This window comes from Pelecanus crispus, chromosome 5 (genome assembly GCF_030463565.1).
Source record: "Pelecanus crispus isolate bPelCri1 chromosome 5, bPelCri1.pri, whole genome shotgun sequence".
In the NCBI taxonomy this organism is placed as follows: domain Eukaryota; kingdom Metazoa; phylum Chordata; class Aves; order Pelecaniformes; family Pelecanidae; genus Pelecanus; species Pelecanus crispus.
Window position 1 is genome coordinate 2,143,594 of NC_134647.1, and position 26,137 is coordinate 2,169,730.

The window sequence follows — 26,137 nt, forward strand, 5'->3', positions numbered from 1 at the left end:
AATCTTCAATTCAGAAAAGCCTGTTTTCTTCCAAAGCTTTCAAAAACCCTAAAACGCCAAGTAGAGTTCGAAAATCCATACATCTGGGGGGCAAACCCAGGCGAGCTAGGAGCCTCAGCACAGCCCCAGCTCAGCAATCCTCTGAACGCCAGCCAGGGCTGGGTCAGGTGCCACTGGAACGAGTCGGGAGCCAGGGAGGGAAGCGGGGCTCCGGGCTCGCTCTGCCTCCGGGGCCTCGCAGCTTATGGATCCCCTGCTCTCAGCAGAGTGGGAATTCATCACCCCTGAGTTATTCTACTCTTCAAGGCTTTAAATCTTCCGCTGTTTACCTGCTAAAATAAACAACCTGGCATTTTTATAAAACGTATTTTGAAACACATCTTTCAGCCGAGTGAACCAAATCAATCAACATCGGTCTCGTCAGCCTCCTTTATTTATCTGGTGCACCATCACGGTTCCTTCCGCGCACCCATGAGCCGTCACAGATCTGCAGAGTGTCATACTTTGGATGCCCTAAGTCTCTGGTGGGGAATCTTTTGTGTTGGGAAATAAGGGAAAGCACAGCAGGAGGCAGAGCAGGGGTGTGGGAGAAGTTTGTTGGAAATATTTGCGACGGTGCAGCTTGCGGGAGGGTCCCCCGCTGCCACGCATGCCATCCGTGCACGCCACACTGGGGAGCCGGCTCCCACAGAGAGAGAATGGCTATTCCTCCCAGTTTAAAATGCCCTTGTTTCCACAAAATAAGAGCAGCATCCTGTAAAATCGATGTAATTGAGCTGGACACAGTGTGTGATCACGAAGCAAAATGCTGAAGAAACCTTCCTGGCTGATGTACCAGTGCTAACCAGCTTCTGGTGCTGAGCCCCAAACAGAGAGGTGAGACCAGTGAAAATGCGGATGGGAACGGCATGTTCGATAGAAAACTGAAGCCTCCGCGATTCTTTAGCTATTAGAGAGGAATTTTGTGCTTTGTGGAAGCAAAATACTGGGAATATTACTCACAGCCAGGCTTCATGAACTGCATCATGTTAAAGCTATAAAACAGCATGGGGGTTTTATATATATATATTTATAGCTGCAGTACTATTACTATTCTAGACACAATCATGCTCACTGCTGCTCTGACTGACTTAGGGTGGGCAGAAGTTGAGTGCAATCTTTTCGCAGCCTTCACAGGGATGTGGATGAACCCTATCATGAAAGGATTAGAGCTGAATTATTCTCCTGAGATGCCCAGCTATCCCTCAACCGAGCCCTTCAGGCTTTAACGATCCCTCAAGTGGTATCACTGCTTGACATGCAAAGAGATGTTTACTCAAAGGCATCCATCAGTAGATGTAAAAGAAAATCTTAGACCAGAGGACATAAAAAATTCTTACCCGATGTGATTTGTTCTTAAAGAAATTTCCAGTTCTCGGAGTACTTGAGTAGACTCTTGGACTCGTCTTCTGAATTTCTGTAATTGAGTGAGCAGGCAAAAATAACAATTAGACTCATGTGATGCTATTAAAAACACCAGCATCTCACGCAGTGCAGAATGAATAAATAAAACATTAAGGTAAACTGAGAAGCCCTCCAAATCCTGAGGAATGCAACAACAATAATTCGGCAGTCAACAAAAACATACTCAGAAAAATAACTTCTGCTCCCATGCACATTTTTGAGTTTCCAAGATTAAGAAAATGTAGATAAATAGCCTGTAGATAAATAAACATTTCTTTACAGCACAAGCTTCGTTTTAGTATCAAACTCTCCATTGAGAACTACGGTGTCTGGGCTTCATTTTCAGCCTGGTGCTTTAATCTCACTTTCGAGACTTCACACCCACACCAAAAAGCCTGTCATGATTTCTATATAATTACCAAATCCTTGGGTGCAAGCCAATAATGAAATACCCATGTGCTGCCATCTGCATGCTTTAATTATTTGTGCACGCTAAATTGTATCTGCAAAATTAGACGCTGGGAAAAGGCCATAAAACATCAGAAGTAAAACACTGGGCAGCAAGGCAGCAGAAAGGAGATGAGGTTTCGTGTCATCTCCGTATGGGAGCAGAAGGGGCCACCTGGGAAAACCTCACTGGGATGCAGCGAGAGCCCCACTTTGCTCCACGGCTCAAAGCAGGCATCGGTCATGGCAGAAGACCTCGAAATGCATGCCGACTCGTCCCGAGTCGAGTCAAGCAGCTCCTCTCCATCCTCTGCAAAACCAAATTGCAGCAGGGCTGCCCTCGGTGTGCAGACAGAGCGAGCAGCGCCGCTGCCTCCTCTCCCAGCTGGAGAAAGACGGTTGTCTTCTCTCCAGCCTGGGGCTCCTTGCCCATGGAAATGTGCTAAAACGGCTGGATAAATCGTTCTGGAGCAGTTGTTTTGGTAAATTCTCATTCATGAACAAGCTAAAAGAGAGCAGAAGCGGATGGACAATGGTAATCATCTGGGAATTGCAGTACTTAACAACCAGCTTGGTCCTCAGTTACCACACACACAGACGCGATGTGTTTGGAAAGGGCTTATAAATGCTTAGGACGGAAGCGATGCTTCTGCAAGCAGGACCATGCTCTGAATACTAGGGGGAAAAAGGGGTTGTTTTCAGTGCACCGCAACAAACCCACAATAAAATCAAGGGGACCGCTTGGCAGTTAATTCTCATGAGTTCATTTATTGAGGTGAAGATGATGAAAGGATAGGATGTACCTTGCCTCGCTGACCTCTGTGAAAATCATCAGCCGCCTTTTTCACCAGGGTTTTATCACGGGCCAGTCAGCACCACTGGCTTACCTGAGGTAAGACTAAATCCCAGCTCGGAAAGCCACTGGCAGACCGAAATAGAAGCCTCACTGTAAAGTCCTCGTAGACACAAGGCACTACAAATTTTTGCTTTGCAACAGCTAGTTGAGATCAGACACACGGTGTCTCTGGACCTCAGTTAATTAGCTCAGAGTACAAAAACACAGCGCCTTCTCTCCTGAGGGGGGTTACACAACGTAACTGCAAGCAATATAAAACCTTACCTCTCTACAGGTAAAGGTACAATATTGATGTGGCAAGAGGCAGACAGGAGACAGGGGTGGGAGGGCATGGCAGAAATAGGGAGCACGTTCCCACGTGGGCCCGTCGTCGTCCCCCCCCCGGCGAGGCCAGGCTGCTCTGCAACCACGGCAGAGAGCAATGAACCGGCTCTGAGCTTTACCGGGCTCTAGGAGCCAGCAAACCGCAATTTCTGTAAAACTGTGTAATTTCAACACTTTCATTTTCCCGTTTCAAAATTCAGCCCAGACGAAAAAGCAGTTGTTTTCCCGGGAAGAGCCATTACGACCCCAATTACAAGGCGAAACGTGCATTTTGCAGCAGCGTTTGGAGCCACCTTCTCTTGGCCACGCTGGGGATCACCAGCAAAAACGCTGACAGCGCCTCAATTACAGCAATAATCCTGGAAACACGAGCTCTCCCCACAACATCGCGCGTCCGTCCAGAAGCCCATTTGTAAATCTTTCCGCCTCGCAGCCCAGGCTGAGGAAAGGCTGCTGGTGGTGGAGAGTAACGCAACAAAAGAGAGGAACTCAACGGAGTTATTTTTAGGCTCCTTCGGTCTTGTCGTTTGTCATGGGACTCTTAGAGGGGTATTAGGATAAGAAAGGCTTCAATGTGTGCCCACGGAGTAACCACAGAGCAAAGCCAAACACTGAACGAATTTCAAAAACCCTTCAGGAGAGAAACACAAAGACCCCTGTTCACCATTTTTTTTTTTTTTTTTTTTTTTAAAAAACCCTATAATCAGCTACAGGCAAATTTAAAGGTTTCCTACTAAATGGCTTCCTACTCCTCGTTAGAGCCTCCAACAAGAGAAGCAGTGTCAGAAGACATTACTGCAGCCTTGAAGACACGAGCGAGCGACGGCGCGCTGGAAGCACAGGGTACCCAGTGTTTGCCCCTCGCCTTTCGGAGGGACGGAGGTGCACCTCCGCCGTGGCTGGAGCCCGCCCCGGCCCGCAAGCCCGGTGTCAGGATACGTATTTTACTGCAGGGCACCAACCTCAGCTAATTGTACGGAAACACAAAGCAGCGATTGTTGAGGACAAGGCAGAGCCAGTCGACGGCAGGATCTGCTATGCTCTCGCTGCCTTTTTTTTGGTTTTTTGTTTGTTTTTTTTTTAAAGGCCATTATAGCTATCAACACAGGATATGAGCTGATATCCATAGTGGTTAAATACCAAAGGTTCAGCGATGGTCCTCTAAATGGAATGGAGGTTTACTGTTATTCTAAAATCCTGGAGGCTATTACTAAGCCCATCAGAGCGGTGCAGAAAAATCAGAACCAGCCACAAACACATCCCGGTACAGAAGCCACGTTCAGGGATGCACGACATTCACGTGAAAGGCCAAGTGAAGTGCCTGAGTCTTTCGTGAGTGTTTATCAAACTATTTTGGACAAAATAATATGCAGAAGGATGGATGAGGCTCTGCCACATAAATACACCCCAGGTTACGTCTTTACTTCACAGCCCCAAAACCTCAGATGAGACGGCAAGTGAGAGGTGAACTGTGCCAGCTGTACCGAACTTCGGTCACGCAAACGCCCCGAGAAAAGGACTCCAAACTTCAACATCCCCTTCACGCGGGTGAGAAAAGTGCCACCCGACAGAGGTTTTATTCACCACCAGCACTGCCCACATGAAAAGTCAGACCCAGAGTACAGCTCAGTGATAATTTGTCAGACTATTTACTGAAGCTGAAGTTATTAAAACAAGTTGTTTCATATGTCAGACGGCCCTTTTCTTTGCAACATCTGTTCTCCTTTCTGAGCTGCAAAAACTGCAGCGCCTTTCCAATTTCTCTTTGCTTCTCTCTGCAGTTTGTTCCATCTCCGAGACTCTTCTCAGAGACTTTTACGGGGCCTTTTACACAAAGGCAGGAAGGAACCCGGACCCCGGGACCATCCTCGCCGAGGAACGAGGGACGGGCGAGAGGAAACAGGACGCTCCTCACCTTCCTGGTTACAGCCGGGTCCAGATAGCCCTTCAACTTCTGGATGTACGTATGCGGAGGATTCTTCACTTGAAATCTTTCCTGCAAAGGATATGAGAATAAACATCAGCCATTTTATAACATCTGCTCTATTTACTTACCACATATATAAAACGCACGCACACATATAGATACTTAAACAGTACACATTTATAATATAGTTTTATATGCACATACCTTATATCGTAAGTATATAATCTATGCATAAACAATATGCATGCAAATAAAATATATTTACATGTATCTTGATATTCTGAAATTTGATATTCACACAGGATGCATAAAAACACTCCTTACATACTCAATGACAATTCTGAATTTTAGTTACACGTACAAGCACACACGTCTGAAATACCGGGGTTGCAGGAGCACTGAGAGAAAAGAGAAGCTTTGGAAGAGCGGATGCCTGTCCGTGTTTGATTGAAAGCCATCACCACAAAAACGGAGACACCTTTTCTGTCATTTGGAACAAGCCTAAAAACATGCTGCATGGTCTATTCATGGGAGAAGTCACATCATTTCATTGTTCAGACTCCAGAAAAACGAATGCAAGAGTAGCATGTCAGCAATAAACTCCACGTTATTAAACTGGATTGTCTTTGTAAGTGGCCCACCTGGTCCCAGCCCAACCCTTACTGCAGGTTCCTACATCAACGCAACGCTTGAGCACCAACGCGTTCATCGTGCCTCGGGGTCAGCTCCCCGCGCTATTTCTGCCAGCACCGCTTGCACGGGGAGCACGTCGGTGGCTGAGCTCATCCCGGCCACCCACAGCTCCCAGCAATTCCAAGGGTTTCCATCAGCACCTGTGTCACACGAGGGCAGAGCTGAGGGATGTCCAGCATGGTGGGAAGCAAGCCAGCAAATGCTACCCAGACCACCGTTACACCACCAGAGGCAAATTACGGACCAGGAGCCCATCCCCGTCCCACCGGGAAAGCCCAGGAACCACCGCGTGCCTCTCCTCCCCACTAAGGCTGGACTCTTACCAACCTCAGGACACGGGGAAAGGCAGGTTGTCCACGATCGTGGGCTTTACCCCTGCAAAACATCTCATTACCCACGCCTGCTTTCCCGCTTTCTGCCATACGCCTGCAGCGTGCCTGATTTCCCTTCCCCACCACTGCTGCTAGTCCAGTGCCATGAGACTCCCACCTGCTTTTGAGACTCGCTTCTCACCGAAGGCTTCCCAACGCCTCACCTTACAGGGGGACACTTGATCTGCAACCCAGAATCAACCACATTCGGAATCAAATTAAAGGTTTTAATGACAAATATAAGGTCTGTAAGGTTGGTATTCTGAGAGTTGCTTGATTTTTGCTTGCTTTTTTACCAGTTGCACGGCCAACTTGAAATTTATCCTACAAAAGCTGCTGTGAAACATGAGTTGTTCTGTGAGGAGTATGCTATGTCCAAACCTGTTCAGAGCATTACTAAAAGTTCTGATACTATTTGTATCTTGGAAGAATTTTAAACTATTCTGCCCTTTCCCTTGAGGAAAGATCTCATAACAATTTCCTCCTGAAATTTCACATTTTATAACCGATATTTGAAACCTCCCTTTATTAGGTCAGGATGCAATTTTGACTACATTATCTGAAAGTTATTTCATAATGAATAGTACACTGCTGCCCAGTTACCAGAACGTACTGTCTGAACACCAAAAGTTGTTCCTGTTATTATCTTGCTGCTTGCTGTAAAAAAAGTAATTCATCATGGTCAGAAGGAAAAAATGATCCAGAAAGTCTGCCCTGTGGTCCGTCAGCCCTGGGCGAGAGCTCTGTAGGACAGAGAGCAGACATTTCTTTCCTCTTTTACAACTGGATTTTTTTTTTCCATGCACCTTCACACGTACAGGCCAAACACAGTCCTGGAATTGGCATTTCCTTTTTATCTAAAAAAAGGTTCTCTGAAGAAAATGCAAAGCTCTGTTGCCAGCTCCTGTCTGGCCACAGTGACGCCGAGGGTGTCTGTCCTGCTCCATCCTCCCCCAGCACCGTGCCCACCGCCACCGCTTCCCCCCAGCTCTACGGGCACGGACGCGTTGAGCCAGTCTCATCCCAGCTGTCCTGCACGGGTCGGACAGTCCCTTTGACACCCTTGTAGTTAAATCTGTTGCTAATCGGAACTGCTACCGGTGTAGGGGGAAAGACAGACGCGTGAGACAGATGCATGGAGCTACAGACAGGTTTGGAAGCGGTGTGCCGAGGCTCCATCGCACAGCTCCTCCGGCGCAAGCAGAAATCATCTGCCACATCCCGAGAGGTGTGCGATGGTCAGCCCTAGCATCCAACTCTCTGGAAAACGGGAGCAGGAACACCCACAGATGTTGACAGGGACTTTAAAGGAAATAAAAAACCTAAAAAAAAAAAAAAAATTTAAAAAAGCACATAAAATAAATGAGTTAAAAGACTAAGATGTCAGTATTCAAAGTACCTTAATTGCTAGCTTAATTTACGCACTTTTTACAGGACACTGTTGGGCCAGTTTCTCCTCCAGACTTACAGCCCCCTCAGGATACTGTGGACTGTGGCTTTACAGCGGGCACAAACATACGTTTAGTTAGAAGCAATTTCCCTCCATTAACCTACTTTAAAACTTCTTCACACTGGCAGACAGACAAAAAAACTACTTTGCTGTAAATGAGAATCTGGCCTCTTGTGGACTAGTAAAGAGTTATAGCGGTATCTGGACCTCGGAGACCACCACCGCTTCTCATTTTCCCCCTCACCAGTTTTATATTAGCTCCAGAGACGTTACAGCATTTGAATAACCACGTCTTTCTCTGAAAAAAAAACCCACGAAGGTAGAAGTGTTTTCGCTGTCCCACTTAATAACCACGTCCAAATATTCTTCTTTGCATCTGCAAGCGATGGAGCGAGGTGGTGGAGCACCACGCCGAAGGTCCGCTCCCCAAGAGCGGTGGGCGACGTGCGAGCACCAGCGAGCAGCAGGCACGGCACAGCCCCAGACAAACAAGGCCCCACATTAGCTCTCGTGTTTATTCCTCCCTTTTTTGGGGGGTTCTCTCAGGCCGATGCAGCTCTGCTGTGTTTAGTCTAATCCTCCAGAGCAGCTCTTTTACTCTTAGGGATTTATTTCTCTTACTAACGAATCAGCCATCATCTGCTGAAGTGACAGGAGCTTCTCCTAACTGCCAGTTTTAATATCTGGAGCGTTCAAAATGAAATGCGTGGCACCCTCAGCAAGTTTGCAAATGACACCGAGCTGAGCGGTGCGGCTGACGCTCCAGAAGGACGAGATGTCATCCAGAGGGACCTGGCCAAGCTGGAGAGGGGGCCGGTGTGACCCTCATGAGGTTCAACAAGGCCAAGGGCAAGGTCCTGCACCTGGGATGGGGCAACCCCCGGTATCAGCACAGGCTGGGGGATGGAGGGACGGAGAGCAGCCCTGCGGAGAAGGACTTGGGGGTGCTGGGGGTGAAAAGCTGGACGTGAGCCGGCAATGTGCGCTGGCAGCCCAGAAAGCCAACCCCATCCTGGGCTGCATCCCCAGCAGCGTGGCCAGCGGGGCGAGGGAGGGGATTCTGCCCCCCTGCCCCGCTCTGGGCAGACCCCCCTGCAGCCCTGCGCCCAGCTCGGGGCCCTCAGCACAGGGACACGGAGCTGCTGGAGCGGGGCCAGAGGGGGCCACAGAAATGCCCCGAGGACCGGAGCCCCTCTGCTGCGGGGCCAGGCTGGGGGGGCTGGGGGTGCTCAGCCTGGAGAGGAGGGGGCTGCGGGGAGGCCTGAGTGCGGCCTGGCAGTGCTGAGAGGGGCTGCAGGAAGGGGGGGGCAAGCTTTTAGCAAGGCCTGCTGGGACAGGACGAGGGGTGATGGGTTTAAACTACAGAAGAATAGATTTAGACTGGCTATAAGGAGGAAATGTTTTACAGTGAGGGTGGTGAGGCGCTGGCCCAGGTTGCCCAGAGAGGCAGTGGAGGCCCCATCCCTGGCACCATCCCAGGCCAGGCTGGACGGGGCTCTGAGCACCCTGGGCTGGTTAAAGCTGTCCCTGGCACTGCAGGGGCTGGGCTGGGGGGGCTCTGAAGGGCCCTGCCCACCCAAAGCATTCCATGGTTCTGTGATTCTAGTCTGTGACGCAGATACTATACGTTTTTGTTTGTTTTCTTAAAACCTAGCTGTAATTATGTGTTTATGTAATAATCTCTACAGCAACTTCATTACAAAAGATGCTGCTCATCACTGTATAGTGGATTATTTGAGTGGAAGGATTTGAAAAGACATTATCTATGAACAGCAGATACCGGCAATGCTCTTCGCTAACTAGTGACTAAGAACGACTTGTGGTAAACATCTAGTCCTGGAAACATTTTTATAGCCCCTTAAAGTGTTTTTTCTGCTTTGGAAAGCCATGAGGGATTAGCCTTTAAAATTGCCCTTTCCTGGCTATGATTACTGTCTCGGTTTATCCAGCTTTGACTGTTTTATATTAGAGGTCGATATGTCGCAAGCTGCAAGACACAGGGCTCGGTGCTGTGCAGCGACGGCAGCCCGAGGCTCCCCGACGCCTCCGGGACACCCCGAACGTCTGCTTGCAGCCATCGTCCTCCCAAAACACGGATGCTCCGCCAGAGCTCACACGGGGTGGGAAGGCACGGTGCTCGTCGGATCAGCGTGACTGCCGTCTGGTATTTCGCCTGCCATGAATGCCGTAAGCGACTGCGCAGGTTGGCCAGCCCAGGGTCCTCTCAAGGTCCTCTGGTCCTTCTCAAGAGCATCTGCTTCCCCGTGGAGACAAAACACGCTTCCCGGCTACGACTGAGGCACCGCTGCTCACACGTGATCCGCTTGCCGTAGATACCGTAAATAATGAGTTAAGACTTGTTGCTTTTTCCTGTCTGCTCCTCCTCTCCACTTCTGGCAATTTGCAGTCACTCGCTGGCCAAACCCGCTTTCGAAATAAGAATTTCTACGGCAAGGGGTTTAACGCCATTTGAACGAGGCGGTTGGGGATTTTTACCACACACGGGTGAAGTTTAAAATCCCCATCTGAGTCTCCAAACTTTGCTGAGCAAAAAGCGTAAGCCAGTGGGTGACATCACGACTGGGACACGGCAGCTTCCCCTCCCGGTCGCCCCAGGACTGGGCCATTCAGACACAACAAAGTTAATAAATCCCGATTAAACCCATTTTATCTCCACTACGTGACTCACATAAGCACCAACACTATCTACAGCCCTGAAAGGAGAAAGGTGCAGACCAGCAATAACTCAATCCTGCCTTTGTCAGCCACCTAGAAAGCAAACTAATTTAATTTCCCAAGGATAAAAGGCCCTTTCTTACTTGAAAAATTGCTGAGGATTGGTGCTATAAGGCAGAACGACAGACAAGCGCAGAGAAGCGCATGCAAGGAGCCAGCGGCACCGGACCAGAGAGCAGTGAGATGACCTGGTCCCCAGCACCTTCCTTTAGGGTAATACATGGTGAGAATTTGGAGAAAAAGCTTGCATGGGGGAGCACAACACCACTCCTGTGCTTCTTTACCAGCAATCTCCAGAATTAGCACTTTCTTTTCTGATGGACAGCAAAAAAAAAAGGGGGTTGGGTGGGCTTTACTGCAGCAGCAAAGAGAAACTGCCGTATTTCTGCATTTCATCTTCCATGTGATCCTACAGAGAACTCGACACATCTCTTGTTCGCCCAAATCTGGAAAACATATTAATTCCGTAACCAGGAAATTGTGGCTTTTCCAGAGATCTTGTGCTTCCAAAAACACTCAGGACATTTTCTGCATTAGTGATATATATTGTTATTATTATTATTACTCTCGCTAACTTGTTTCATTCTTAGGGTTGATATATGTTAGGCAAACACACAGCGCATCCGACTGGGTACCCGGGCTTGTGGGCAGCCCCGGCAGGCAGCCAGCACTGCTAGGAGCACGTAAAGCACGTGGGCGGCGAACGCTGGTGAAAGGAGGTGGGCAAGCAGGGCTGGAGAGCAGTGTCTTCTCACTCCCGAGGCACAAACACGGCGTAAATGTGGTGCACAGCACCCGTCCCCCGTCCCACGCAGACCTGGAGGGCGGCTCGGTCCCGGCCCCAGCAATCCAGCCGGCCCGCCAACACAGCGTGTCACTTCATACGTCTTCTTACGGAACAGAATGACAGGAGCCGTGCATCTCTGCACTAATTAAGGGGCAGAGGGATCTGTTGCCACCACTATTAATTGTCTGCAAAACCAGGTCACCAGAGCTTCTGCAAGGGACGCGGCCAAGAGGCGCAAGAGCTGCAGATGCTCCTTCGGCGGCCGGGGATGCCGACCCTGCCCGGCCCTGCGCCGCTGAGCCTCGGACCGCTCGTGCCCCATGCTGGTACCGCCGACGGCTTCACCGCTCACCCTCTGATCTTCAGTGAGCCGCCTCTCACTGGGCCAGCCAGTCGGATAAATGAAGCCGTGAGCGTCTCTACCATCCAACTGCTCGTGAGTTCAATAAAACACTGGATTTTCTAGCTTGTATTTTACCCGCCACAGGGGAGATTCAATGCTATACAAAAATTTTTTTTATGCAGAGCCTCTCAAAACAGAGCCGTAAATGGCTACTGGAGCATGTGCAAAGATACAGAAAATGCTCGGTTGAATGTTGCCAAAAAAATCCAGATTTCTGCTGCAAAAGGGTTAATGGCACCATACGGCAAGGTGCCACTTTTCGATCACCACCCCTTCATCGCGTTTCTGAGGAGAGGTCTGGGGCCCACCCGAGATATTTGCGACAAACAGCAAAGAGCACAGCGTCCCCCCAAACCCCCATCCTCGCTCCGTCCCACCCAGCAGTCACCGTCCACCCCCTTCGTCACCGGCCATGCACCCGAGACCGCTGCCTGCAGCCTGGACGTGGCCCAGCACGCCTTTAAAGCAGCTCCCAGCCCGAATCCATAGAATCCTAGAATCGTTTAGGTTGGAAAAGGCCTTTAAGACCATCCAGTCCAACCATTAACCTAACACTGCCAAGAACCAAAGGACCCCTAGGTGTTTGTCAGCACTCCCCGCTGCTCTGGACTTTAAAATGGCAGACACGGACCGCCGCAGCTCTGCGCGGTTACGCTCTCAAGCAATCCATAGCGCACAATCTCACAAAAAAACCCACAAATAAAAATAATATCAAGGACCTGCGTCTCCCCAGAGCTGGTTGATGGAGGGGAAGGCTGGGAAGGCTGCACGCCATCTTCCCTTCGCAGAGCTCGAGGAACGGTGGCAGAGGAGGAAGGGGCGCAGAAGCAAGCCGGGCTTGAAGGGCGTGCGGGTGTGTAGTACACGCTGGTGTGCACCGACCTCTTCTGCGATACAACAGAGAGCTTAGGGATTAACATTTCTGCCTCGTTTAGAGAAGGACTGAACCACTACAGTCAACGCTTGTTGAACCTAAGTGTAAATGAACGCGAGCCTGATGGTCCCGCTGTGGTTTCAGATGTTGTCCTTCTCCAGGCCGTCTTGAACACTTGTCTATTTTTGACAACCTGATCTCGCAACACCAGATTTCTGTGCATCCACCACGATGCTCTGCCAGGCAGCCAGCCCAGGTTGCCCTCCTCCCCCAGGGGAATGCCACCCCGCTCTTCAGCAGAGCCGGGCTTTCACCAGGAGAGCTGGAGGATTCGGGGTCTGCTGCGGCACAACCTACTCACCTGGGGCTGCGTCCCCAACGGGGCCCGTACCGGCACACTTCTTGGTGACAAATGAACTCTAAAGCGGAACATGGTGCCCTGCCAATGCCCCGCACGCAGCCTTGTTTTTGGTGTAACTACCCCTGGCACAGAGGGGCCTGAGCCCCCTGGAAGCAAAGCTGAGGGGTGGCACCGGACCCCCACCCGGAGGGTGCTGGAGAAACCCACCGCCACCCCGGCGAGCTCCACGCTGGCCACCAGCCGCCCAAACAGCCGGCGCCTGCCTTCGTGAGGAGTTTCACTGGAAAGGGAGAGAGTTCTACAAATACCTCCATGAGGGTGTTTTGGATGTAAATCGCACGACTTTCACCTTCCGTCTCTTAATCCATGACTCCCCACGCACACCTCCGGCGTCTCCACAGGTGAGGACATGGTGATGCCCCTTCCACAATTTGCCATTAGAGGGCAACGAAGAACTTTATAAGATGTCCCCAGCCTCTGCCCTCAACATCCATGCCCCCTCCATAACACCTCATGGCACACAGCGGGGTGGAGAGGCCTGGAGTACACCAAAAGATTCCGGCTCGCCATGCCGGGAATCTGCATCCTCCTCCCTGCCCGGATCCTTCCCAATGCTCACCCCCCAGCCAACCCACCCCTTGGCCCTCTCCGGGATGGGCAACAGGAATACTGGGTTTACTCTTTTTCTCCTCCTTGTACGCTAAGCCAGAGAGGTAGGGAGCAAGCTTTCAGGGCAGCAGCAGCAATGCTTAGATGACTTGTAAGGTTTATAGACAAAGGAACAGAAAATAACACACGGGATGAGTCCCCCACAACCAGCCCAGCCACCCTTACAATGATTCACGAGAATGGGCACAATCCTACTCACAGCAGATTATCATCATCATCATCATCATCATCATCATCATCATCATGAGACCAGCAGCTTCCCACTTTCGTTAATCTCACTTCTGCAAAAGCGAGAGTTCCTTCTGGGAGCCGAATTCTCTCCCCTAATACTCTCAAAATACTTCACAGACAAATGTCCAGGATCTCCCTTACAGACTATTTAGAAAATATTTAACAACAACCCTTGGACCCTTTTTCCTTTCAGACATAAGTTGAAAACCAGCACAGGAGGGTAGGAGTTAATTTCCTCAACATTAATTTACATCCTCAGTCCTTCACTAAGCAAAAATGGGTGAAAATTATGTAATGGGCGATACCAACAGAGAATAGCTGTCAAAATTTGCATCCCCACTAAAAACATATATTCTGTACAAAATCTATTCCTGGAAGTACTTTTAGCCACACGCCATAATTATGTGGACAGATATAAATATTTCACACGCCATATGGTGTATTAAGGTGCTTTTACAGACACCTGCTTCACACTGCTCTAATTCACAGCGGCTGGCAAGCATCCACCCGGGATGCCAGGGCAGCCGGGGAGCTGCGACAGATCACCAATACGCAGCCCCTTATCGCCCAAGCATCTCCCCTCGGACGGCCGGAGCCTGGAAGGGAGGCACCCCGGCACCTCCCGTCCCGTCGGGACCCTCGCAGCGCCGGGCTCCGCAGTGCTGGTTACAGCAGTCCTGCGCTGCTTCCCTGCCTACCCTCTGCAAGCCATGGGAAGCAGACTCATCCCAACCCGGGGGTGGACTCCGTGTTGTGCAAGGAGCTATTAAGATAGGCGATTACTCCAGATTGCAAATTTCCTTCACTGCGTTTCCATCTGCTCGTCCCTCCTATCTCGCTGCAGAGTTCGGGAGTGAATCAGCAGCAGCTGCATGTTGCAAAGGGTGGATCCGCTCGGAGGTGGGAGCTCGCACATGGAGGCTGTGAGCCTACTGCTTCTGCCTGCCCCGCTGCCAACTCGGTGCAAACAGAGCAGGCAGACTCCAGCACGAAGCTCACGCTTCCATGTGCATGCTCTGAGCGTGCATGCTCTAAGCAAACATCCATGAAACAAATCACTTACAGTAGATTAAGCCATTTGTTCAGTGTCTCACTAAATTGAAACTTTAAATAGCTCAATGCTTCAGGTTTTCTGCACGGAAAACTCATGGAAAAAAGCATGTAATTCTTTATTCAGCTTTACTTTAAGGTAGTTGGATCTTATCAGAGGCTCATTTATTAAAATGTTCCTGACTTCACAGCACGACCATACCTTCTGCCAAACTCCCATCCTGGTACCGCTGTGTTTACATTTCAAGGAAACATCCTACTTTCTCAGTCCTGGATCAATTATTTACATTAGCGATTACTTCGGAAATTTATGGCACAACCTGATTTTGCTGCTGGCTCACAAACGCACACCCTACCTTTGCATGCTGCACTTTCCCTAAATAACGCCGCTTCTGTTCATTTGTCATGGCAGAAGCCAACCTGTTAATTGTTCTATACTGCTGCCAAGCCTGCGCGCCACAGCAGAGCTCGCATGCAAAAGATGCCTCAGCATACGCTGCTGCTTAATCCGAGGTTGTTCAGCCTCTGGAGGCAAAGCAGAGTTCAGGCCCCATCAACCATTCACAGAATCATAGAATAGAATCATAGAATCGTTTAGGTTGGAAAAGACCTTTAAGGTCATCCAGTCCAACCATTCACCTACACTACCAAGTCCACACTAAACCAATCAAGGGTAGACCAGACTGAACCATGTCCCCCAGTGCCACCTCTGCCCGTTTTTTGAACCCCTCCAGGGATGGGGACTCCCCCACCTCTCTGGGCAGCCTGTTCCAATGCTTGGCCACTCTTTCCGTAAAGAAATTTTTCCTAATATCCAACCTAACCCTCCCCTGGCGCAGCTTGAGCCCATTGCCTCTCGTCCCATCGCTGTTCCTTGGGAGCAGAGCCCAGCACCCCCTCCCTGCCCCCTCCTGCCAGGAGCTGCAGAGCGATCAGGTCTCCCCTCAGCCTCCTCTTCTCCAGGCTGAACACCCCCAGCTCCCTCAGCCGCTCCCCACCAGCCCTGTGCTCCACACCCTTCCCCAGCTCCGCTGCCCTTCTCTGGACACGCTCCAGCACCCCAATGTCCTTCTTGTAGTGAGGGGCCCAAAACTGGACACATTCCCCTGTCCCTGAAGGCGACAGCTACCGCCAACTGCGACAATGGCTCGTGGTGTGGAAAGCCAAATACTCGCCGGATCCAGAGCATTCGTTCACGTCACCCAGGTCAAGACAGACCCGACGCAACGCACTCGCCGAGAGGCGACTGAAGGTCAGCCTCTTCAAGGCTGTGCCGGGCAAAATAAGCAGCGCTCACCGCCCAGGGGAAACAGGCAGAGGGGCAATGGTAACATCAGAGGGGAAAGAAATATCACTCTGTGGCAAAAAAGGGAATTATTCTTACAAGGCTTCTAGGACGTGTTACCACTAAAGGTGCGTAAGGCCAAAGAAACGCGTGTTTGAATGCATTCAAAGGACACGGAGCTGCTGGAGCGGGGCCAGAGGGGGCCACAGAAATGCCCCGAGGGCCGGAGCCCCTCTGCTGTGGGGCCAGGCTGGGGGGGCTGGGGGTGCTCAGCCTGGAGAGGAGGGGGCTGCGGGGAGGCCTGAGTGCGGCCTGGCAGTGCTGAGAGGGGCTGCAGGAAGGGGGGGGCAAGCTTTTAGCAAGGCCTGTTGGGACAGGACAAGGGGTGATGGGTTTAAACTACAGAAGAATAGATTTAGACTGGACATAAGGAAGAAGTGTTTTACAGTGAGGGTGGTGAGGCGCTGGCCCAGGTTGCCCAGAGAGGCGGTGGAGGCCCCATCCCTGGCACCATCCCAGGCCAGGCTGGACGGGGCTCTGAGCACCCTGGGCTGGTTAAAGCTGTCCCTGGCACTGCAGGGGCTGGGCTGGGTGGGCTCTGAAGGGCCCTGCCCACCCAAACCGTTCTGTGATTCTATGATTCAAATACTTGTCCTCTGCAAGGTCCCTTTCTAAGCCTGGGGACATTGCTGATGAAACCCAGTTTGTGCTCTCAACGGGACGTCTGCCAGAAGCCCTCCCGGCCACCCTTACCTGGTCACAGATGAGCTCCCACTTCTTCTCGTTGTCGTACTGCCGCAGCAGCCGGGCTTTGTCGGGCGGCAAGTTCATCGCATTCTGCGGAGACAGAGAAAGCAAACGTGAGGGATCACAGAGGGCTCGGGCTCAGGCAGAGTCAGACATGAGCAAACCAAGGCAACGTGGCTGCGGTCGCTTTAATTGTTTATGTGAATTCCTGTTGACAGGGTTATTCAGAAACATTCCCTCTAAATGTCACCTTTGGCCCCAAAAGCGCCAGTGAATCACAAGGCACCGGTGCTGGGCCACTCTGGGACGCAGGAGGAGGTGAGCAATGAGAGCTCAGGACCAGCCACCTCCATCCGGAGGAGAGGACGGGGATTCCCCGTGCTGCCGCAGCACAGCAGCCACCTTCCAGCCTGGCCCGCGTCCCTGCAGTGCACCGCATCCCCTCTTCCCTTCGCCTGCCCCCGCTGAAGCACGCTGCAAGGGAAACGCAAACTCCAGCCGTGGGCTGGGGACTGCAGAAGGCCAGTTCTCTCCAAAGAAGATCTTGAAATGCCATTTCATTTTATTTCAACAGCGGGACGCTATTCAGGTTTTTAAATGTCACCGCCTGCAACCTTATCTGGATAATACAGATCCTGGAGGTAGGATTGCTGCTGCCCAGTGATGCTGCGCTACTCGCGCACGCAAAGATAACGATCCCGAGACCGCGAATGACAACTTGCAGTACCGAGTCAGGAGGCAGGGAGAGGCAGCAGTTAGAAGATGCCTATCGTTTGCTGGCTCCTTTGATGTCAGCTGAGATATCTTTCCACGGGGCAGTTGTGTGGGGTAGGGCGGCACAGGCTGGCTACTCGCTCCCAAGGCCGTTTTCCGAAGAGCCGTGTCTCTAAATGCGCAGCGTAACTGTCACGCTTACACTCCCGGAGGACCCGGGAACTCCTCGAGAGCTTTGCAAACACCAAGTCTGGAGAGCCTCCCTACCAGCCCAGCTGCGCGCAGCAAGGTGAAGTGGCTGAATGAAAAACCCGCTGAGCACCTCTTGGTCTCCAGCACCTCTTGGTCTCCAGCACCTCTCGGTCTCAGGCACCTCTCAGTCTGCAGCATTCCCAGACCGGCCGAGTTATCCCCGATTAACCCTTCAGGACCACAAGCCTCTAGCAGTCCATCCCGGACTGCTGCTGGGATGGGAGCAAACCCCATCTGCTTACCCTGAATGGCACGTTATAAAACCAAAATTTAAGTGACTCCTAGAAATGTCCAACCGAGACCCAGCGTGATAACCCAACCGCAGCAGCCACACCTGAATGCAAGCACACACACAGGATATACTACATATGAGATGGAGTGATAATTAAAGAATTTCAACGTGTATGTTGAGTTGTCATGCATCAGGAATTGGTATTTTTAAAGCACATCATCAGAAACTCACTCAGCTCCAGGTATGGAAGAGACCCGGAGGCAGCAGCACAGCGACACCCGCTCTGCTCATACCAGGTCGTAGCCCCGGCCGGGGACCACAGGTGCCAAGGGCAATCCCTGTGCCACTGCGCTGACCACGCCGACGGGCACCGCAACACCCGGGCGAGCTTTGGGGGATGAGGGGCTCTGAAGGAGAGCCGAGAGGTTAACTGGCAGCGGCTGGCCACAGAATCATACAATCCTGGAATTGTTCAGGTTGGAAAAGACCTTTAAGATCATCCAGTCCAACCATTGACCTAACACTACCACGTCCACCACTAAACCAATTAAGGGAAGAGTAATGATTAATTTTGTGTTTCCCGGTTTGGTGGCTGGATTATTTTTTAATGAAAGTATAAACTAGGAATCATTAAGGTTGGAATCAAATGGAAAAGCTTTCTGGCACTGGTTCTGGCTGGCCGAGCGCTATGTCCCCATGGCAAAGACAAGCCTTCCCTGCTTGTATTGGGGTACTACGCAGGAGCAGAGGCGGCTGCAGCCACCTGCCTCCCCGGCGCCCAGAGGGAGCAGCCCCGCACGAGGCTCGGCACAGGGGTCCCCCTCGCCCGAAGGCATCGTCCCCGGGTCCCCGGGCGCAATGCAGCCACAGCCTCCCCTCCCACCGCCCTCCCTGAAAGCATGGGAGCCCAGGCAGGAACAGCGATGCGTGCTCCGAACACCGTCCTTCCACACCGTCGGTGTGACAGCAAACACCTCTCCTTACGGGGAACACTGCGGACCCCCGAGGGACCCCGCTGGTGCATTCGTACCTCCTGGTCCATGCAGGACCACCGAGAGGGGCGAGGACAGAGCGGGTCTCCAGCCGATCTCACCATCTGCACGTTGCAGATGTATTTGCTATCGTCCCACAAGATCTTATGTCCCTCCATCCCAGCTGACGAGCGTCACCCGCTCCTGGGGATCCCCTCCACCACCCTGCTGTTGTGATGACTGCTCTTCCTAAAGCTTGTTTTCCATCAGATAACAAATACCCTTCCTTTTGCTCATCTGTGCTGTCATGCTGACTGTATTTAATAGGCTGTGATCATATCTGTGCTTCATTCTCCTCTCAGCCTCTCACCACGTACCTTATCAGTTCTCTTATCATTTTCATGCACTTGGTATTTTTCCTGGGGCTTCTTCAAGCACCAGTCCTTACCTCTGAGGATGCAAACATATTTCATAGCTACGCTAAATCTCAGCTGTAGGAAAAGCTTCACTGTTTACTTGCAATACACCCCTTGTCAAACTCTGATCTTCTTATAGCTAATCAGCTTACCCAACCGGGCTGGCACTCAGACAAGAAACCTGCCTGGAAACCTTTGCAGAATGCAGTCATGGCAAGAGTTCAGCACAGATGAAAGCCTGGAACAGGGAAAACAAGACCCAGGCAGACGGTTCCAGTGATCTCATTTTGAAACGAATTAAATCTGATCTCATTCTGAAATGCGAACTCCTTCACTCCACATCATTTTGCTGCACACAACCATTTCATGTATTTCAACAATTACCGCAGTTCACTTCAGATACCCCCTGCCCTGGTCCGACAGGTAACATTATTTATGAAAACACGGTGTGCAACCAGGTTCAAATCCCTGCGTGTCAGCGGTGGATGATTTGCACCTACCCACTTCTCAAGAAGGGATTTAAAGCAGTTTTGAAACCTGCTTGTGCGCAAGCCCATTACCACACTATGGACAGGACCCTCGCTGCGGCAAGTGACGGTGGGTCACCCCAGCAGCCCTTCTAGCCCCTTCCTTCATCTCTTCTGGAGAGAACTGGGAAGGAAACTACTCCTTCTGCTGCACCTTTGGCCTCATCACTCGTGCAGTGAGGAGGGAATGCACTTAGACCAGGGCTTTTCACGCTGGCAGAGCCAGTTTGACGTTAACTTTTACATTTTACACATAAATCGGTCTGAATGGCTTTCTTAGCAACTGGATCAAATTGCATGCCTTTACTGGAAACTATCACGTTCTCACTCACAACCTGAGGCTCTCTGCTTCTCGTGCAGGTTTATTTCTGCACCACGCACGCCCTTCTCCCCGTCTATAAGACGTGTGCTGAATTGGATCTCCTGATTTAGACTGGCTATAAGGAAGAAATGTTTTACGCTGAGGGTGGTGAGGCGCTGGCCCAGGTTGCCCAGAGAGGCGGTGGAGGCCCCATCCCTGGCACCATCCCAGGCCAGGCTGGACGGGGCTCTGAGCACCCTGGGCTGGTTAAAGCTGTCCCTGGCACTGCAGGGGCTGGGCTGGGGGGGCTCTGAAGGGCCCTGCCCACCCAAAGCATTCCATGGTTCTGTGATTCTATGATCCCTCGGAGCTCCCTGTCCCTCAGCTCGGCTCACCCACAGCCTCCAGGCCGGTGCCCCAGCACACCTGACCCTGCTCAACATACGCCTTCACCAAGGCTGTCAGGGGCTGTACCAAATAACCCTTGTTTCTTTGTAGAAAACAACGCAGGTATAGATCCCACCTTCTCTAAAACCTGGACTAAGGCTGTTCTTCAGCTGGTCTTACTGTTAACAACTGTTCCCTGCTGGAAAACTAGTTTCTAAACCATGATATTTTTACTTCAATGGGAAGCAAAATATTTTCTTTATGTTCATGCATGGCACTATACCAATTCACTTTCTGAAATCCAAGTGCACTATATCTAATTGCATAACCTTTAGCTGTTGCATCAGTAACTATGGCAAAGAAGGCTACTGAATTGGCCGGCTTGACCGCACCGGTTGCAATAGTTTTGACTCCAGTCATAACTAACCAGATGCATTAGTAGTCTGGATTTCTTGTTCTCCGTGGATCAGTGAAATGACTCACAAATGTCTCCTGGCCACTTCCAGCTCTTATGACTACGGGCTTCACACACACCAGCATTTTTTAGTTAACTACAGGTCTATGACCTGTGATTTCTCTTTCCATCTTTACCTTAATTAGAGTTCATGCTTTGAAGGCTTTTGTAAGTATTCCACTGATACAATCTAAATCCCTGCTGTTGCCAGAAGGGATGGCCCCACTCTCTGCGCTCCTGCCTGTGCCCCCAGCCACGCTGTCCCTCACTGTCCCCCATGTCACCACCAGCACTAATGCAGCTGGAGGCCCTTTGCCGGCAGAGCAGCCTTCCATCAGCCCAGGAAGAACTGCACCTTTACACTGGACACCCATCTTCCATGAGGCAGCAATGTGTGCTTGCAGCCCAGAAAGCCAACCCCATCCTGGGCTGCATCCCCAGCAGCATGGGCAGCGGGGCGAGGGAGGGGATTCTGCCCCCCTGCCCCGCTCTGGGCAGACCCCCCTGCAGCCCTGCGCCCAGCTCTGGGCCTCAGCACAGGACACGGAGCTGCTGGAGCGGGGCCAGAGGGGGCCACAGAAATGCCCCGAGGGCCGGAGCCCCTCTGCTGCGGGGCCAGGCTGGGGGGGCTGGGGGTGCTCAGCCTGGAGAGGAGGGGGCTGCGGGGAGGCCTGAGTGCGGCCTGGCAGTGCTGACAGGGGCTGCAGGAAGAGGGGGGCAAGCTTTTAGCAAGGCCTGTTGGGACAGGACGAGGGGTGATGGGTTTAAACTACAGAAGAATAGATTCAGACTGGCTATAAGGAAGAAATGTTTTACAGTGAGGGTGGTGAGGCGCTGGCCCAGGTTGCCCAGAGAGGCGGTGGAGGCCCCATCCCTGGCACCATCCCAGGCCAGGCTGGACGGGGCTCTGAGCACCCTGGGCTGGTTAAAGCTGTCCCTGGCACTGCAGGGGCTGGGCTGGGTGGGCTCCGAAGGGCCCTGCCCACCCAAAGCATTCCATGATTCTATGATTCCATTAGGATCCCATCTTGGGCCACAGAAGACCATGTCTTTTAATGGCAACAGCAGTTGAAGCAGCCCCACTACCTGTTACGCCACTGCTCTGCATCCCCAGCCCCACCCAGCCCCACGCACACACCCGCATGGCTCGTACTGAACACCATCTAGATTAAAAATAACCGGTTTTGGTCAAGCTATTTTTAATTCAAGTCAGTGCCATGGGTCCGACAAGCTGCACGGTGGCACGAACTGAGAGGCTGCGGGGGCCATGCCGGAGCTCCCATGCTGGACCACGTAGTAGCCAGGATAGAATCTCCCTGTGTTTGGGCCTTTGCCTCTTGCACCCTGTCATTACCCCGGGACACACAGCCCTGAGTAAAACGCTGATGCCCAGCAGTCCAGGCCAAGCATCTGCACCCAGGTGAGCTCTGCAAGCTTTGCTCCCTTCCCTCCTCCCACAGATTCACAGCCTTAGGAAATGAGTCCCACCTTCCTCACCATACTGCAAATTTCCACCCCGTCACACCTCTTCCAGGACTGAAGAGACAAAAAAAAGTAACCCTGTGGCACGTCATTCTGCCTCGATGTCTGCGAGGCAATAGGAAATCGGTGCACACCGCCGCTTCACAGGCTCTGAGTGAGGTTTCCGACTCCTCAGAAACACCTACAAACACAAATCTGGAGCACTGCGCTCAAAAGTTTCTGCAGCTAGATCCTGCACGCCATCGTGCTGTCTGCAAGGGCTAGTTTCCAATCATATTTTGGCTCCAAAAACACATAACTTCTCTTTTTCCCCACAAATTCCGAAGTTATTCATGTCTGCTGCTACGTGCCAAATAATGTAGGTAAGGTTTCCATTCCGTTTGCTCCGGGTTGGCATTATAAAGCTAGAACTTAAATTAATCACAGTAGCAGATGGAAAACCGGGGGAAATACTAGCAGACCTACAAAATATTAAATTGCTTAAGAGTTAAAAATAAAACCAACAGCGCATCAAGGAAATATATGTATTTTTAACCTATGAAACAAAGCCCAGCTCCGTCCAAACTGGCAGCGCCGACAGCGTCTCCGAAGCACGGGGCCAGATGACTCGGTAACAGCGCTGCACACCAGGACGCGTCGAGATTTAGCCTCATCCCGAGGAGATGATTTCATGCGTCTTAGCGTGACAGCGAGAGCAGTGGTCCAGCACGGGGCAGAAAAACACTGTTTCCCATGCAGCAGCATTATCTTCTGGCCGCGAGCAGCCGGAGGAAAGCAGGACGCCAGTGCAGGCATCTCAGCTTTGCATTTCACGTGCCACCCCCATAAAAGAGAGTGACTGTAAATACAGCTTCGCCGCTGAGAGCCGAACTCCTCCGTCACTCGAGGTAAAAGCTGGGGGTTGCACCTTGCTGCCCTGTTCGAACCTGAACTAAATCTGTGCTGTCTACTACAGCTGGCTTGCCGGTTGTAACCGTCTTACCTCTGTCCTCCAGAAGTCTCCACAGAAAAGCAATTTCAAATTAGGTCTTGAGTTGACAGAGCATCTGAATTCACTACGCAAACTGCGCAGCCTCCGTTTCCACTTCTTGGCACTAGAATCTATTTTTGTAGACCGATTTGCAAGAGTCGGGTACCACCGCCACAGTGCTCGCCTTCGTCCTTGGCCTCAAACGTGGCCCTTGGGGACCTGCCCGTTGTCCCCCTCCACGGAAAAGAGGGGCACCGGCTCAGCCCACGGAGCTGCTGGTGGCCATGCGTGGTGGCCCCAGGCCTCGGGGGCAAAGCGCTCCCACAGCACCACATGTTATCAGCATTACGCAGAGAAAATGCTAAAACAGTAGCCCACGCGCTGCAGAGGGATAAAGCGCCCAGCTGGCTGAGTTTATTCACATTACAGAAATATCGAAACGTTCAGCAGCACTGGTGGTTTTGCTAAGGAAAGGACCAGCACGCAGCTACGGGTCTGAACCACAGACCAGGTCACACCAGCATCACCACTGCACGCTAAATGCTGGTGGTGGGATGACTGAGATGTATTTTTCCTAATTTAATCCTCGTTTTAGTATGAATTAAAAGGCTTAATGTTTTGGAAAACAAGCGTAGCAGCAACTTGACTGACTCAAAAGCATAAGCATTGCTAATTAATAGCATTAGGCTGTTGCTCTTTCTTATTAATCTTATCATCTTTAAGTCTAAATCCCTTTTATTTGTGAATCACGACATTAATATGCTAGCAACAAACACAACGGAGTCCTCCTGATGCATTTGCTCCCATGAACAGCGCTGCACGCGTTAGTAAGACAACTGGAGCACGTGTACCCCTAAAATATGAGATGTTTCCACCAGCCTGCTCCTACCCTCCGGATGGTGATGGAGAAAGCCAGCCCTGCATCACCGCAGGCGCTGGTACGGCAGCACAGCTCAGCCCGGCAAGGCAAGGCGGGCCAGCCAACGCCGCCAGCTTCAGGGCTGGAGGAAGGCAAAATTTAAAAGCCGTTTCAGCAAAGAGTTAAAACTTCCCACTTCCATAACGGCACTGTTGAAATTAAGGTATCCCAAGAAAACCTCATGTGCAAGTACAGCATCTCCAGCGTGGCAGGGAAGGGTGCAGGTTAACACCCGCTCCTCCATGAGACACGGCAGGGTAGCTTATATTCCCGAGACCTAATTCCCAGCTCACTTTTTCCTGCCACCCTGCCTCTGACTGGGATTATTCCTGACTTGCGCTACTACCAGAGAGACAGAAGAACAAACCTGGGTAGTTTCTTGCCTCACAACAGCATTGATGAAAAAGATCAGGGCTTTAATACATTTAAAACAATATTCTTGGCCCTTGTAAATTAGCTTCTGATTTACAGACCGACATGAAAGCCCTGCTCGTTACTCCAGCAACTGCAGACTTTGAGGATGCCCTATCCTTACCTGGAATTTCCTAATCTGAGCTTATTCTCCAGCTCATCAGTTAAACTTCTCAATTCCTCGCAGAGTTTCATAACAGTCACGTCTGTTGCACTTCGCCTCCAGCTCTCCTGGTTTTATCTCCGCTGTCTCCACCATGATGAGCTGCAACCTTGATTTTTTTCTGCATTACAGTCAGGGCTGTTGTAAGGCACAGCCTGAATTATTTTAAACTTTTATTAATATCTAGTGAGTTCTTACAAGGTAGATCCAAAATTGGTTCATAAGTCAAATCCATACCTCCCACCTTCGTAAAACTGAGACGGAGCAGCCCCCTTCCCTGGCTAGAGCAAGCCTGAGAACGAAACACCGGCTCCTGAGTGGATCCAGGTTTACTTCTTGGCACTGTGAGGTGCCTACGTCTTCCCAGAAACCAGGATCCAAAAGTAACCAAACTCCAAAAATAATAAGAGAATGGGAAGCAACATAACATGCAGTTCAGATCTCTTCATGTATATTCATGAAGACATTGACACTGTCACCCTTCATTGTCAGATATGTACAATTTTTGAGTTCCTTCACATCTTCTAAATTCAGTCACTGTGAAAATAAACCAGTTTATAACGTTACAAAGAGACACCTTATTTACTGAAGAGAGGACGCACAGGCAGCAGCAGCGAGCCAGGGTTTTGTACGCATCCTTTGAGGCTTGAGCCGTGAAGGATGACTTGCACCTACTCAGCTCTTGTCCTCTGCTGGGATAACCAACCCCAGCGGAGGCAGCGGCTGTTCGATGTTGACTCGGGACCATAAAGCCGTCGCGAGTGAGACCTCCTTACTCATCCCACTCACTTAAGTTACTCCTGACCTGAGGTCTACTAAAGGTCTACAGCATCTAAAGCCTTGGTACAGCACTCTCCATCTCAAAACACCCCCCAGGTGAAACACACACCGACCAGATCACCCGGTGCCGCAGCGCAGGAGGCCGGCGGCCGGCAGGTGTGTTTAGCCTGGGGTAAAACTCCACCAGAACCAGACCCCGGCCCCAAGCTCACCTCGCTTGCCCTCGCCGGAGGTGGGCAGCTCGTAGCGCTGCCGCGCCGCGCTGCCCAGGAGGAAACCCCTCGTCCCACCCCTCACCCTGCCCCTCGCTCTGACCCTTTCTGCAAGGGAAAGGAAGAATAAAGTCTGCGGCTCACTTCAGTAGCTGCCTACTAAAACAATCCTTGATATTTTTGTACAGTATTAAAATCTAATTCCAGGACCTGGCCGGTAAAACAGCCCTAAATATTATTCTACAATATTAAAATTTAACTTTTTGCAACGTTCTGTGCTACTTAACTTCCC

General features: G+C 51.2%; 1 protein-coding gene across 1 annotated transcript in view; it reads right to left on the reverse strand.

Moving 5' to 3' along the window:
• FMNL2 (formin like 2) overlaps positions 1-26,137 on the reverse strand; it is a 164,522-nt gene that overhangs the window by 59,045 nt on the left and 79,340 nt on the right. Inside the window, exons 2-4 of the mRNA XM_075710676.1 lie at positions 16,661-16,744; positions 4,986-5,066; positions 1,380-1,456 (exon numbers count right to left, since the gene is read on the reverse strand). Of these exons, the coding sequence (XP_075566791.1) occupies positions 1,380-1,456; positions 4,986-5,066; positions 16,661-16,744 (242 nt within the window). The remainder of the gene's footprint in view (positions 1-1,379; positions 1,457-4,985; positions 5,067-16,660; positions 16,745-26,137) is intronic.